The following is a 12,861-nucleotide window of genomic DNA, read 5'->3' as shown; positions in this document are numbered from 1 at the left end:
GGGATCCCGCAGGGCAGGCTGGTAACAGTCTGAGCAGAAAGCTGCTCCTCCCTGCCAGCTCCAAGTGCCTCTGCTTCCCGGGCAGCTCCCGCCTGGCTGCCGCTGACACAGCCGCTCTGTGCCCGCTGCCACCTCCCACGCACCCGCCGCTGGCACCGCGCACGGCCACGGGAATGCACCGGCAGCGGGAGCAGGGCCCCATCTGCCTGGAAAAAGCAAAGATGCCCTGGTTTTCCCCCTGTGTCACCTTATTTCGGGCTGGCCGGGCTGGTGTCGCAGCCCTGTGGGTGGCAGGAAAGGGAACACGTTAAACCGCGATTGCAGCCCAGCGTGGGGCAGCCTGTGGCTGTGTGTTCGGGGTTGGGAATTGTGCTTCCCCACTCCTTCCCCACTGCCTGTCCTGGCGCAGCTCAGCCTCCTGCTCCAGGCTCACTGCCCACCCTGACTCACAGCCACAGGCTTTGGTGCTGAGGGAATCAGGTCCCTGAGAGAGATGGGGTAATGATCTGTGATAATTGGGACTCTCTTGCACGTGGAATGTGCACAGGAGCTCCAGTACCTGCAACAGCCATCTTGCAGCAAGCTGCAGCGAGCTGTCCTGTATCCTGAACAGACAGACAAAATCTGGGCTGGCACTGTCTACAGGGCACTGAAAACGCCTGGGATCCAGGTGCCAATGCTCCCAACAGTGACACTGCTAACAAGGCTATCCAGGAGAACCTCATCCCCGGGGAAGCGATGGCGGGGATGGAGCTGTGCTCTGCACTGCTGCCTCCGAGCCCTGCCAGCGCCAAGCCCGACTCGTTCTCTCCGTGCTGCAAACCAGCCCGTCCTGTTTGCTCGCCCAGCTCCGAGCGGGACGGCCGCGGGGTGTGGAGGGCGGCCAAGGGAGCTGGGCCGGGCTGCTGAGCCGGCAGCTCCGCTGGATCCGCGGGAATTGCTGCGGAGCTGGAGCGCTCTGAGTCACCCCACATCAACCCTGCCCGGCGTGGGGCTGTGCAGGGGCAGCGCCCACCTTCATCATCCTCATCCTGCCCACTCACCCTCGCCATCCTCAGCCTGCCCCTCCAGCGGCTGCCTGGAGCCCAGAGTTCATCTGCCACACAAATAAAAGAGGCCTTTTTGTTTTATGGAGCTCAACGCAGGGCAGGAACCAGGCTAAGTTTGTTTTGGGGCACAGCCAAGGCAGGGCTGGGTTAAGGAAGACACAGTTTCCCACCTGGCAGCTGCAGGGGAGTGAGGATCAGGAGCTTGGCCGAGCTCTTTGCTGCACCAGCAGAACCCTCAGCCTCGTGGCACTGGGATTACCTTTCCTGGAGCAGGGAGCAGTGTAACCCATCCCAGGCCCTCTGGCACACAGAGGCTTCTCACACGAGGGACCTGTCCCGAACCAGCCTCAGTGCTTGGTTTTTCTTGTCCCTGCAGATGCATTTGACACAAAACTGACCCGAGCCAAACCCTCCGTGCCAGCAGGCCAGCCTGGGAGCACCCAGCCATGGCTGTTTGCACATGGGGCAGGGCCCCCAGCTCTCCTCCTCCAGCCTGATCCTCCTGCCTGTTTGGGTTCTGGGAGGAGCCCAGCCCTGCAGGACCCCCGGGGAAATGGAGAGATGTCCTTAAGGGGTATGCAGCACACGAACTGACCCCATCACCAGCTCCCCAGCACTCAGCTGAGAGCTTCTTTGCTCTGCTGTGCTGGATTTGAGCAAGCCTGGGGCCAGCTCCAGGATCTGGGTGGGATTCTGGGCAGAGCAGGACGCTGCTCCTGGGCAGAAACCTCGCGTGTTCCGGGCGCGTGGATGACACCGCCTCTGCCACCAGCGCGGTGCCAGGTTTGGAGCCATTCCTGCCGCTGCTGTCGGTCACTGGCCGGGCTGGCATTCCCAGGCTATTCCCGGGAGCTGAGCAGGGCACCGGCTCAGCCCACGTGCAGCTCCCGGGAGCCCCCGGAACACGCGTGCCCTACCGGAGCTGCTGCGGCAGCAGCTGGCCCGGGCCAGGAAATACAGGAACAGGCAGATCAAACACGCCGAAAGGAGGTCACGGAGCTGCCTCTGCTGCTGCTCGGCAGGGCACCTACTCATTAGGGTGATTACAGGCACCCAGCTCTGCTAACGAGCGGCGTGGGCTGCCCGACCCGCACGTCTCAAACGAGCCCCGGGGCTGCTGTCGCACGTTCGGCTCGGCGGCGGCTCGGGTGGCAGCCTGGGAGGTGTCACCCCTTCTCCAGCCTGTCCCACTGCCCTGCCCTCCAAAGGGGATCCCACCAGGGCCGGGATCCCAAATCCTGGTAGTTGCAGTGCACCCCGGGCAGGCATCCTTGGGGTGTACAGCGGGGTTGGGGTGCTTCCTCAGCCCGGGGCTGATGTAGAGCTAGGAATATTGGGGTGCAAAGACCACCCTGTTCCATGGATGTTGAGGAGGGATGAAGGAGCTGCACCTCAGGGCAGAGCACAGGAGGCTTCTCACAGGCTAAGCCTCCAGCCTGGCTCTCCATCACACATGGTCCTTAAGGCACCAGCCCCGAAGTGCCGAAGGAGAAGGTGCAAAGGCTCGGGATGTGTTTCTGAGAGCTCCTGCCCGGGCAGTGAACCTTTGCCTGGCCACCCATCCCACCTGGATGCCACCCATCCCACCTGGATCCCAGCCATCCCACCTGGATGCCAGCCATCCCGCCTGGCTCCAGGGCTGCAGCCACAGCAGACAAACCAAAGATGCTCAGCCTGCAGCCCAGGACCTGCAGCAAGACCCAAACCCCTCCCCGTGCTGAGGATTCAACCCTGAGTGCTTCACCCTCTGCCTCGTGTCACTCATGGGCTGTCCCAGCATTCCTGTCCCACAGGGTCCCCATGGCTGCTCCCTTAGATAAGGACATAAATGAGCAGGGAGCTGCAGGACTGACAGCTCTGATAAGGCACTGCAGGGAGTGGCAGTCCCCAGGCTGGTGGCATGGTGGGCATCATCCCCAGGCTGGTGGTATGGTGGGCATCCAATCCTGTCCATGGCACAAGTCCTGCTCGTGGTTGAGGTCATTGAATCACTGAATGGTTCAGGCTAGAATGGACTTTAAAGCTTATCTTGCTCCAACGAGTTATCATTTTAATTAGAAAATTATGCATGTGATAAAAAAAAATTATATTTTCTTAACAAAAAGAAGTTATGAATTCCTGTTAAAGAATTGGCCTGACAGGCTGCTGTCAGACCTCTCCAGGACACAAGACCAGGTCCTCCTGCCCCCACGGCAGGTGGGAAGCAGTGTCACCCACGTCCCTGGTGACATGGCTGTGTTCAGGGGTGCTGGGATCCCCAGCCCTGCTCCTGCCCCACGGGACATTGCTGCTCCATGAGGCCAGGCAGGAAGCAGCTCCCTGCAGCCGCCCTGGAGCACGTGCTGCTGCATTTTTCTGCTGGTTTCATCACCTCTAATTCCTCCTAAAGGGCTTCTGGGCTGAGGGGCAGAGGCCCCACCTTCCCCAGGGCTCCCCTGCTCTCTGCACCGATGGACAGGTTGGGTGTGGAGATGCCATCCTGACCTCCATCCCACCCTGCTCCCAATGCTTCCACCACTGCCTCCATCCTCCGTGGAATGGTTTCTCACCCTTTCTCCCCTGGTTTTGCAGCCCAGGTGACTCCCTGGGATGTTGGTGGCCCCGAGCCTGCAGCCTCCCAGTGGAGCAGGGGAGTCACCACACACAGACCCCAACCCCACTGCTCCCACCCGGCAGGGCACGTCAGGATCCCATGATGAACTGGACTTATGGTTCTCTTTTCCCTTGCAGCAAAACTTGAAAATAACAAACAGACGCGTTTTTCCCGCCGTGCAAGGGCGCGATGTGCCGGGCTGAGCTACCGGGTGCTCTCCCCCGTGCGGCCGCCAGAGGGCACCGGAGCGACGGCGGCCGAGTCCCTACAGTGTCCCCAGTGTCCCCAATGTCCCTGTCCCTGTCCCTGTTTGTGTGCATTCCTTCCCAATATCCCATCTAAACCTACTTCCTTTCAGTGGGAAGCCATTCCCTGTGTCCTGTCCCTCCATCCTTTGTCCCCAGTCCCTCTCCAGCTCTCCTGGAGCTCCTTTAGGCCCTGGCAGGAGCTCTGAGCTCTCCCTGGAGCTTCTCCTCTCCAGGTGAACATTCCCAGCTCTCCCAGCCTGGCTCCAGCCCTGGAGCAGCTCTGTGGTCTCCTCTGAACTCATTCCAACAGCCCCACATCCCTCTGATGGATGGATGGACCCTAGTGCTGGAGGCAGCTCTGCAATAGGGTCTCATAAACATTATATATATTTTAAATTATATATTGTTATTTATATTTTTTGATCTGTTCTCAAATAAACACCCTGGTTTCATTATCTCTACTGCAACAGTCATTACTGAAAGGACCGTCAGACTCAGGGTTTCTCTCCAAGGTCCTTCCCCTTTGCTTTCTAAACACTCTTCCCTCTCCACGTGTTTATAAGAAAAAAAACCAATTCAGATTAATGATTAATGTCCCCCCTGAGCTCCCTGCTGCCCACAGGAGCACCAGTGAAGATAACCATGACTGGAAGGCTGAACCACCTCAGTCCCCTGATCCCAGATGTGTGACTGGGGGCTGCTTTGGGGAGGGTCCAGCCCTCCCTCTGCTCACACCAGGGCTCTCCTGCATGCAAAGTGCCCGGGAAACAGGGAACTGCCCTGAGGGAAGCAGGGTGGGGGCTCCTGGCTGCTGTGTGTCCCCAGCAGGGCACAGCAAGCCAATTCCTTGTGGGGCAGGACAGTTCTCCCTCACAGAAGCACCTCTCGTGTGCTGCTTTATGGCCCCACGCTGCCATGAAACGGGACAAAGTTTGTTTTTACTTTTACTGCAGCTCCCCACGCTGGACTTCGCCCGGCGCTGCCCTGCCGGATGGTTCCCATCGGGAATGCCACGTGCAGCCAGCCTGCTCAGGGTGGGAAAAACACCTGCCTCAGGCAGGGAGAAGGGATGGAGGGCTGCAGCCAGGGCCAGGGATGGCAGCCAGAGGGAATGTCCCTGCCGGCTGCAGTACAGGTTTCTGCTGCCCTGAATTCACAGGGCAATGAGGAGCTGCTGGGAGCTGAGCAGGGATTTGCTGGGGCAGCACCTCGTGGGCTGGGGAAGTGAAAGATATTTCAGCAGCTACACAGAATGGTGGGACATGGGTGATGCATAAAATCATGGAATCCTGGAGTGGTTTGGGCTGGAAGGCACCTTACAGCTCACCCTGAGGAATGGGCAGCAATACCTTCCACTGTCCCAGGCTCCAAGTCCTGTCCAACCTGGCTTTGAGAACTTCCAGGAATGGAGCAGCCAGAGCTGCCCGGGCCTCACCACCCTCACAGCCAAGAATTTCCTCCTAACCTCTGATCTCCATCTCCCCTCCTTCAGTCGACAGCCACTGACACACTCCCAGGGTCCCACTTGTGCTCCCTGTTTGCAGAATTCCTGCTGCTGAGCCCTGCAGTGCTGCAGCCAGGGAGACCCAGCTCCCCCTCAGCAGTGTTCCAGCACCACGGAGGACTGCAGGAATGTGCTGAGTGCTGGCAAATCGGGTGGGATAAACACATCCATCCCCCCAGCCCCCTGCCCTCCCACCTTCGGGAGAGGCAACCCCCAGCCGGGAGCCTGCAGAGCAGCCTGGGCCAGGCAGAAGGCGAATGCATGTGCCAGGGAAGTCCCAGCCCTGCTCCGTGCCACCCAGCCAGGCTCTCAGCTGCACTCCCGTGACCTGGGCGGTTGGGAAAGCTGCTGGCAGCCTGCCCAGCTCCAGAGCCAAGCCCAGCCGGGTCCAGACTTCCTGGCTGCCCTGTGCGCTCCCAGGGCTGGCCAAAGTCAAGCCCTGAACAGCAGCAGGGGTGGCTCCAGCTGAACCCTGCTTTTAGTTCCATCGGGGATGGAGAAACTCCAAGGAAAACAGGGGGGAAATATCTTTTTGTGCTGCAGGGAACACGGGCTGTGCCCATGCAGGGGCTCACACTGCTGAGGCCAGGGAAGCTGGACCCTGTGGCAATCCCAGACTTCTGCCCAGCCCCACGGGGAAGCAAAGCTGAAGTGTCCCGGGTGTCAGAGTCTGGGGGATCTGCTCCTGCCAGGCTCCGGGGCAGGATGCCCTGCTCGGGGAAGGTGGAAGCTGACCACAGCAGCGAGCTGGGGCACTGGGGTCAGCTCGGTGACACGGAACTGGTGCCACCGGGAAAGCAGCCCCTGGAATGTGCAAGCTGGCGTTTGCTTTGCAGCCGTGCTCGCTGCCCTCGGGATCCAGCAGATCCAGGGGGAGTGGGGACACTCTGTGACCCTGGCACTCCATGGCTGAGAGCTGGGCTGCCCTGGGGACCGCTGGGGTGTCCTAGCAAAGGGACACGGCAGGATCTTCCTGTAGCAGCAGGATGGTCAAGGGGTCAGCGGGGCTGGACAAAGGTGCCATGTGGGACAGGGCAAGGCAGGGAGACAAGGGAGTGGATCGGGGACACCCAAACCAGGGACACACAAAGCAGGGACACCCAAAGCAGGGACAGCAGGGAGCCGAGGGGAAAGGGAGCAGAAGGCCCCTGGCAGAGCTCCGGGGGGCTCAGGGACCAGGACCACCCCGAGGCAGCCCCAGCAAGGGGCTTGGCTGGCTGCCGGTTGCCGGCAGGGACGAGGCTTTGTCACCTCTCACTGACACTGTTTGATGGTTGGTCCCATTCCCAAAAACTGAAATTAAACAACTCGATGCTCTAATGTGCAGGAACCACCTCTCCAGCTGGCCCAGAAGTCCTCCCCCAGCGGCAGCTCCCATCGAGGGCTCCAGTGGGCATCTCCCACATCCCTGGGGTTAACCCACTGCTCGCCAAGCTGGGGCAGCCAAACCCCACAGCCCCAGAGAACATTTGGGGTGAGGGTCTGCCCGATGGGGGGAAGAGCTGAGAGCCTTGGCCGAGGCTGAGCCCCCAGTTGAGCCCAGTGCAGCTCCTGACCCCCAATCTGCCATGCTGAACAGAGGGGAGGGCAGGCCCAGCCCGGGGAATGATGAAAGTCAGGATTAAAGGGCAGGGGGGGAGCAAAACACCCCGGCAGCTTTTGGCAGGCGATGAAAAGAAGGTTTAGCAGCAGCTGCCAGCTGGGAGCTGACGGAGGGACAACTGTGGGTCTGGCTGCATCCCGGGCTGCCCAGGCCAGCAGGCACGGCACATCCCCAGCACAGCCACCCTCTGCCCCCGCAGCACAGCAGAGACACCCAGGCACCTCCCCAGCATCCCTGCTGCTCCTCCGGGAAAGGGGAGAGACAGGAAAACTGCACCCAGCCGGGAAACCTGCGGGGAAAGCTCAGTTTTAAAGCGTTGCCTGCCAGGTCTGCGAGCTGCTGCAGCTCGGGAGAGAGAAAAGAGGCTTCAGCTGCTTCCCAGCTGCCTCCCAGACAGATTTAGCTCTGGGGCCAGCACAGATGGGGCTGCGGGGCTGGAGCCACAGCAGAGCCCTCAGCGCAGAGCCAGAGCCTGCAGTTGCTAATAGAGATCCAGCAAATTAAGCGAACTTAATTCGGAGGGTCACCACACAATGCTCCCACCTGTTTGGCTGCGGCCAGGCCATCTGCCACCCCTCCACCTGATGCAAAAAGGGCTTTTTCCCCTTTCTCCCGACACCGTGGGCTTCATTAAGTTGTGTTGGGTCTCATCAGGCTGCAGCAGCAGGATGGGGAAAGTCAGAGCCGAGCTGGGGGCACTTGCAGAGCAAATTCCTGGGAGGTTTCCTCCCCAAGCCAATGCAACTAATCGATGCTGAAATCACCCTCCAAATTCTGCTGCAGGAATGGTTTCATACCTCCCATCCCTGGAGCTGCTCAAAGCCAGGTTGGAGTGACCTTGGAGCAACCTGGTCTAGTGGGAGCTGTCCCTGCCAGGCAGGGGGTGGAATGAAACGATCCCAAAGGTCCTTTCCAACCCAAACCTTTCCAGCATTCTGTGATTCTACGATAGCTCGTTTCCCAAACGGCCGATTCAGTGATTCTGCAGGAGGTGCAGGAAGGGCAGCCTGGAATCACTCTCTGCACATTGTGCTTCGGCAAACACTGCTGTGGAAAACAGCTCCTGGTGTTTAGGAGCAGGAGGAAAACACTGACACAAGCAAAACGTTAAAGCACACGCTGCCAAAACCTCCACGAGGGACCACCAAGGGTCCTGACTGCAGCCCTGCTCGTGGAGCCAGTGGGAATGTGCCAACCCACAGCCAGCTTGGGAAAGAGCTCTGGCAGCGGCTGGGGGAGGATGGAGGGGTTTGGGTGAACAGCTGAGAAAGCTTTGACACAGCACCCGTCAGGAGAAATCCTCCCCGGAGGTCTGCAGGGCTGACACAGGACATCTGGAGCAGGAGCAAGCACGGAGTTCTTGGAAACCTGCAAAGGGAGAGGTCACCAAACCACAGACTGATTTGGGTTGGGAGGGACCTCAGAGCCTATCCAGTCCCAGCCCTGCCATGGCAGGGACACCTTCCACTGTCCCAGGCTGCTCCAAGCTCTGTCCATCCAGGGATTCACGGGCAGCCACATTTTTCCATGTAGGAAACATTGTCCCTATGTTTGAAGGCTGGCGAGGCTGTGTCCTGAGCACACTGGTGTTCCCTAGAAGTTGAACTGCAGGAGTGCAATGGCTGTGTAGGCAGGGAACACAGAGAATGCATCCATCGAAGGAGGGGATTCTGCCCCTCTGCCCCCCTCAGGGGAGATCCCACCTGAGAGCTGCTCCAGCCCTGGGGAACAACAGCAGAGGGATGTGGAGCTGTTGGAATGAGCCCAGAGGAGGCCATGGAGCTGCTGCAGGGCTGGAGCCAGGCTGGGAGAGCTGGGGGTGCTTATCTGGAGAAGGATCCAGGGAGAGCTCAGAGCTCCTGCCAGGGCCTGAAGGAGCTCCAGGAGAGCTGCAGAGGGACTGGGGACAAGGGCTGGAGGGACAGGACACAGGGAATGGCTTCCCACTGCCAGAGGACAGGGATGGATGGGATATTGGGAAGGAATTGTTCCCTGGGAGGGTGGGGAGGGCTGGGATGGAATTCCCAGAGAAGCTGTGGCTGCCCCTGGATCCTGGCAGTGTGCAAGGCCAGGCTGGAGCAGCCTGGTCTGTGGCAGGTGTCCCTGTCCCTGTCGCTGTCCCTGTCGCTCCCATCCCGGCCGTTCCCATTCCCGGTCTCTCCCAGCACGGTCAGACCCGCCCGGTCCCGGCAGCTCGGGGGGCGTGGCCTCATTTGCATGAGCCAATGGGAGCGCGGTATGCAAATTTGGGCGGCGGGGGTTGGTGGCGGCGGGCGGGGGTAGCGCGCGCGGGGCGCCTTTGTCCGGCACAGGCGGCGCGGCCGGAGCGGCCGGAGCGCCCCGCGTCCCGTGCCCGCTGTCCGTCTGTCCGTCCGTCCGTCCGTGCCGCGTCCGGCCCGTCCCCGTGCCCTCGTCCCCGTGATGACTCTGGAGGAGCTGCCCGGGGAGCGCCGCGCCGCCGGGAGGTGAGGCCGGGGGGGCGGCGGGAGGCCGGGCGGGAGCGGCGCGGGCTGGCCGGTGACGGCCGGTGCCTCCTGGTGTCCCGGCGCAGGATGGAGCAGGCGGGGGACGCGCTCGAGGAGGTGCTGAGCAAGGCGCTGAGCCAGCGGAGCCTCACCCTCGGCGTCTACGAGGCGGCCAAGCTGCTCAACGTGTGAGTGCGGTGACCCCCCTGTCCCCCCGGCCCGGTGTCCCCTGCGCGGGGAGCCCGCGGTGACGGCGCTGCCCCGCAGGGACCCCGATAACGTGGTGCTGTGCCTGCTGGCGGCCGAGGAGGAGGAGGCGGGGGACGCGGCGCTGCAGATCCACTTCACTCTGCTGCGGGCCTTCTGCTGCGAGAACGACATCAACATCCTGCGCGTCAGCAACCCGGCGCGCCTGGCGCAGCTGCTGCTGCCCGCCGCGGGCCCCGAGCCGCCCGCCGACCTGCACTGCGTGCTCGTCACGGTGAGCCCGGCCTGCCGCCGCGGGGACACCCGCCCGGGACCCGGTGCCCTCGGGACCCCCCGACTGCCGCGCCCGGGGCTCGAACCCGCGGCTCAGCGGGCCGGCACGGGGCTCCTCGCGCCCCACGGAACCCGGGTGCCTTCTCCCCTCGTTCGCCTTTATTTTCCCCGTCCTTCTCCTTTGTTTTTCCCCCTCTTTCTTCTGTTTTTCTTTCTTTCCCTATTTTTCCTCCCTTCCCTCTTTATTTTTCCCCCTCCTGCTTTATTCCCTACTTTTTCTTTCTCTTTTTTCCCCCTTTTTCTCTCCCTTCCCCCCCTTTTATCTCTGCCCCCCCTGGTTTTTTTTCCCCTTCCCTCCTCTGCCCCAGAGTCCAAAGCTAAACTCCTCACATGCTTCCAGGCTTGACTTGTTTGTTTGCCTCGCTGGCAATTTAAGATGATTCACACTGCTGGGCTTTCTGCTGTGCTCTTTTTTTTTTTCCCTCCCTTCATTCCCTCCTCCCCCTACCGCGCTCGGCTTGTTTTTGCTACCCTGCTGAAGCTTTTTTTTTTTTTTTTTTTTCTTTTTTGCCGTCCCCTTTCCAGAACCCGCAGGCGTCGCAGTGGAAGGATCCAGCGCTGAGTCAGCTGATGTGTTTCTGCCGGGAGAGCAGGTACCTGGACCAGTGGGTACCGGTGATCAACCTCCCGGAGCGGTGACCCCAGCGAGCCAGCCAGCCCAGCCCAGCCCAGCCCAGCCCAGCCCAGCCCAGCCCAGCCCAGCCCAGCCCGGCACTGCTGCAACACTTCCCCGCAGTTGCTCAGGAAGGAACTCCCTGCCCCAGCTCCAGCATTCCGGGAGGGAAAAAAGGGGGGGGGGTGGGAAATTCAAACCCAACGACAACAAGAAGAAAAAAAAACAGATATATAAAATAATAAAGCTGGAACTGCCGTCGGGGGTGGGGTTTGGCTGCGATGTGGGAGTGGAGCCGAGCGATGTGGGGAGGCAGAAGTGCCTGCAGAGGGATGAGGCCAGCCCGGGGTGCCTCCGAGAACACCCCTCACTCTTTCTGTCCTTAAGTGCCACTTCAAGCTCCTGCTTTGAACACCTGAACGAGCAAACGAGGTTAATCGAGGCCTTTCGCCAGCAATGTTGTTGTATTTTTGGGATGTTAATTCTCACGTTTTTATGCTAAGATATATAATAATAATAAGTTATTTTCTGATATTGATGGAAAAAAATTATTTATACTTGGAGGTTTGAGAACCGAAATGCCCTCAAGCAGTTGGTCTGCAACCACGAATCTCCCAGTTGGCTGCAAAACAGCAGCGACATTAATATAATTGTTTGAAATTCGAGTGTTTTTTGGGGTTCTGGTGTTCTTGTTTTGTGTTTTCTTTTTTTTTTTTTTTGGAAATAAAGTGTAAAATCAAACCTTTGGCCCAGGGTTTTATTTCTTCACTCCATGCATGCACAAGGGCTGAGCAGCAGCTGCTTCCTTGTCCTGGCCACGGGCAAGGTCCTGTTGTGCAGCTCCAGTGTGGGTTTATTCCCGGCCCCTCCCAAGCAATTAAAAGCCAAAGCAGCCGATGTGCTGCAGGAAATGCTGGGAATGTTATTTATTTATTTTGCTTGAATGCTGCCACAGCAGGAGCTAAGAAAAAAGGGCTTTGCTGCCGAGGCTTCCACACTGCTGCAGCTCCTTGGAAGGTGGGAAATTTGACTCCCTGGAGGAGGAAAACCTGAGCTGGTGTTTCCTTGCTCTGCAGACTCTGCAAAGCCCCGTGGATTTGTTTGCACCCCCAGCTCAGCTGGGAGCTCCTGGTGCCAGGGTCCTGGCTAATGACACAGCCAGCCTGGCACAGATGGCATTTCCCCGGGTGGCAGCAAAATCTACACAGCCCAGCTGCTGGCACTGCCCTGGCAGGCCATGGGGACACTGGTGACCCACATTGTCCCTCCCTGAGGGCACCTGGCTGGACACCACTGTCCCCCCAGCAGTGGCACTGGGTCACTCTGGTTTCAGCCTGGCAGGGTCAGTGCCAGCCCAGCCTGGAGGGGAGGATGGACCTGTTGTCCCACTGCTGGGATGTTCCAGCACGAGGCCACCTGTCCCTGTCTGTGTCCCTCTCTGTGTCCCCATGCAGCCCAGAGCTCAGGACAGGCAGTGCCACCCATCCCTGTCCCTGTCTGTGTCCCCATGCAGCCCAGAGCTCAGGACAGGCAGTGCCACCCTGTGCCCAGGGACACTGCAGCAGCACAGTGTTTGTCACCTCTCCAAGCTCACACTCAATCCAAACCCCTCTGGTTTCTCCCAGTGTCACCCCCAGCCCTGTCCCCACACTACAAACTGGGTGGCCCTGGGGGCACCTGGTTTAGCACCCAAATTCACATTTTTCCCCCCAAATCACCACGGTGGGGTCTCACCACGGATTTCTCCTGGTACCTGTGGATGCAATGATCTCATTTCTCCTTTAAAAAATTCTGCTAGGGCAGAAAATTTGGGCATTTCCCCACATTTTTAAATCCTTGTTTTTTTCCTGGAGGTGTTGATAGCAAAAAGCAAAGTGCAAACCTGACCACTCCAGATTTCACATGGATATTGTAGCTAAAAAATGGTGAGTTTACCCAAATTTATAGATCAAACACTGTCAGAGTCAGGCAGTTCTGCTGGATCACCATCCAGGATCCCACAGCTGGATCAGCACAGCTGGATCAGCAGGCTTTATCTCAGTGCACACACAAAGAACTCCCTGCAGCCACACCTGGGAGCTGTTTTGGAGCTGAGAACAGAGATCTGGAGCCAAACAAAAATCCCAATTCCTTCCCAGATTCCTGAGAAAACAACCACCACGAGGTTCCTCCCCTCCCCACAGCCCAGCTGGGCACCTCTGGGCACAGCTGGAGCTCTCAGCACCTCCAGCCCCACGCTGAGCAAT

At 59.5% G+C, this 12,861-nt stretch overlaps 2 protein-coding genes across 5 annotated transcripts in view; one reads left to right on the top strand and one right to left on the bottom strand.

Annotated features, from left to right (window-relative positions):
• Positions 1–1,052, bottom strand: part of DNAI4 (dynein axonemal intermediate chain 4) — an 11,026-nt gene extending 9,974 nt beyond the window's left edge. Inside the window, exons 1-2 of the mRNA XM_085067311.1 lie at positions 703–1,052; positions 133–281 (exon numbers count right to left, since the gene is read on the bottom strand). Of these exons, the coding sequence (XP_084923437.1) occupies positions 133–281; positions 703–1,052 (499 nt within the window). The remainder of the gene's footprint in view (positions 1–132; positions 282–702) is intronic.
• Positions 1,053–9,214: 8,162 nt separating this feature from the next.
• Positions 9,215–11,356, top strand: GADD45A (growth arrest and DNA damage inducible alpha). Of its 4 annotated transcripts, XM_085067380.1 has the most exons (5): positions 9,262–9,462; positions 9,549–9,650; positions 9,730–9,943; positions 10,528–10,637; positions 10,675–11,356. In XM_085067380.1, the coding sequence occupies exons 1-5, from the start codon at positions 9,419–9,421 to the stop codon at positions 10,850–10,852; spliced, it is 648 nt and encodes a 215-aa protein (XP_084923506.1). In that variant the 5' UTR covers positions 9,262–9,418; the 3' UTR covers positions 10,853–11,356. The 4 variants fall into 4 exon arrangements, with proteins under 4 accessions (XP_084923504.1, XP_084923505.1, XP_084923506.1 ...); XM_085067378.1 differs by having other exon boundaries at positions 9,215–9,650; XM_085067381.1 differs by having other exon boundaries at positions 9,265–9,462; positions 10,528–10,720.
• Positions 11,357–12,861: the final 1,505 nt, after the last annotated feature.

Source organism: Lichenostomus cassidix, chromosome 8, assembly GCF_008360975.1.
Source record: "Lichenostomus cassidix isolate B80296 chromosome 8, HeHo_3.0, whole genome shotgun sequence".
Lineage (NCBI taxonomy): Eukaryota > Metazoa > Chordata > Aves > Passeriformes > Meliphagidae > Lichenostomus > Lichenostomus cassidix.
This window is presented reverse-complemented; position numbering and strand designations above follow the sequence as displayed.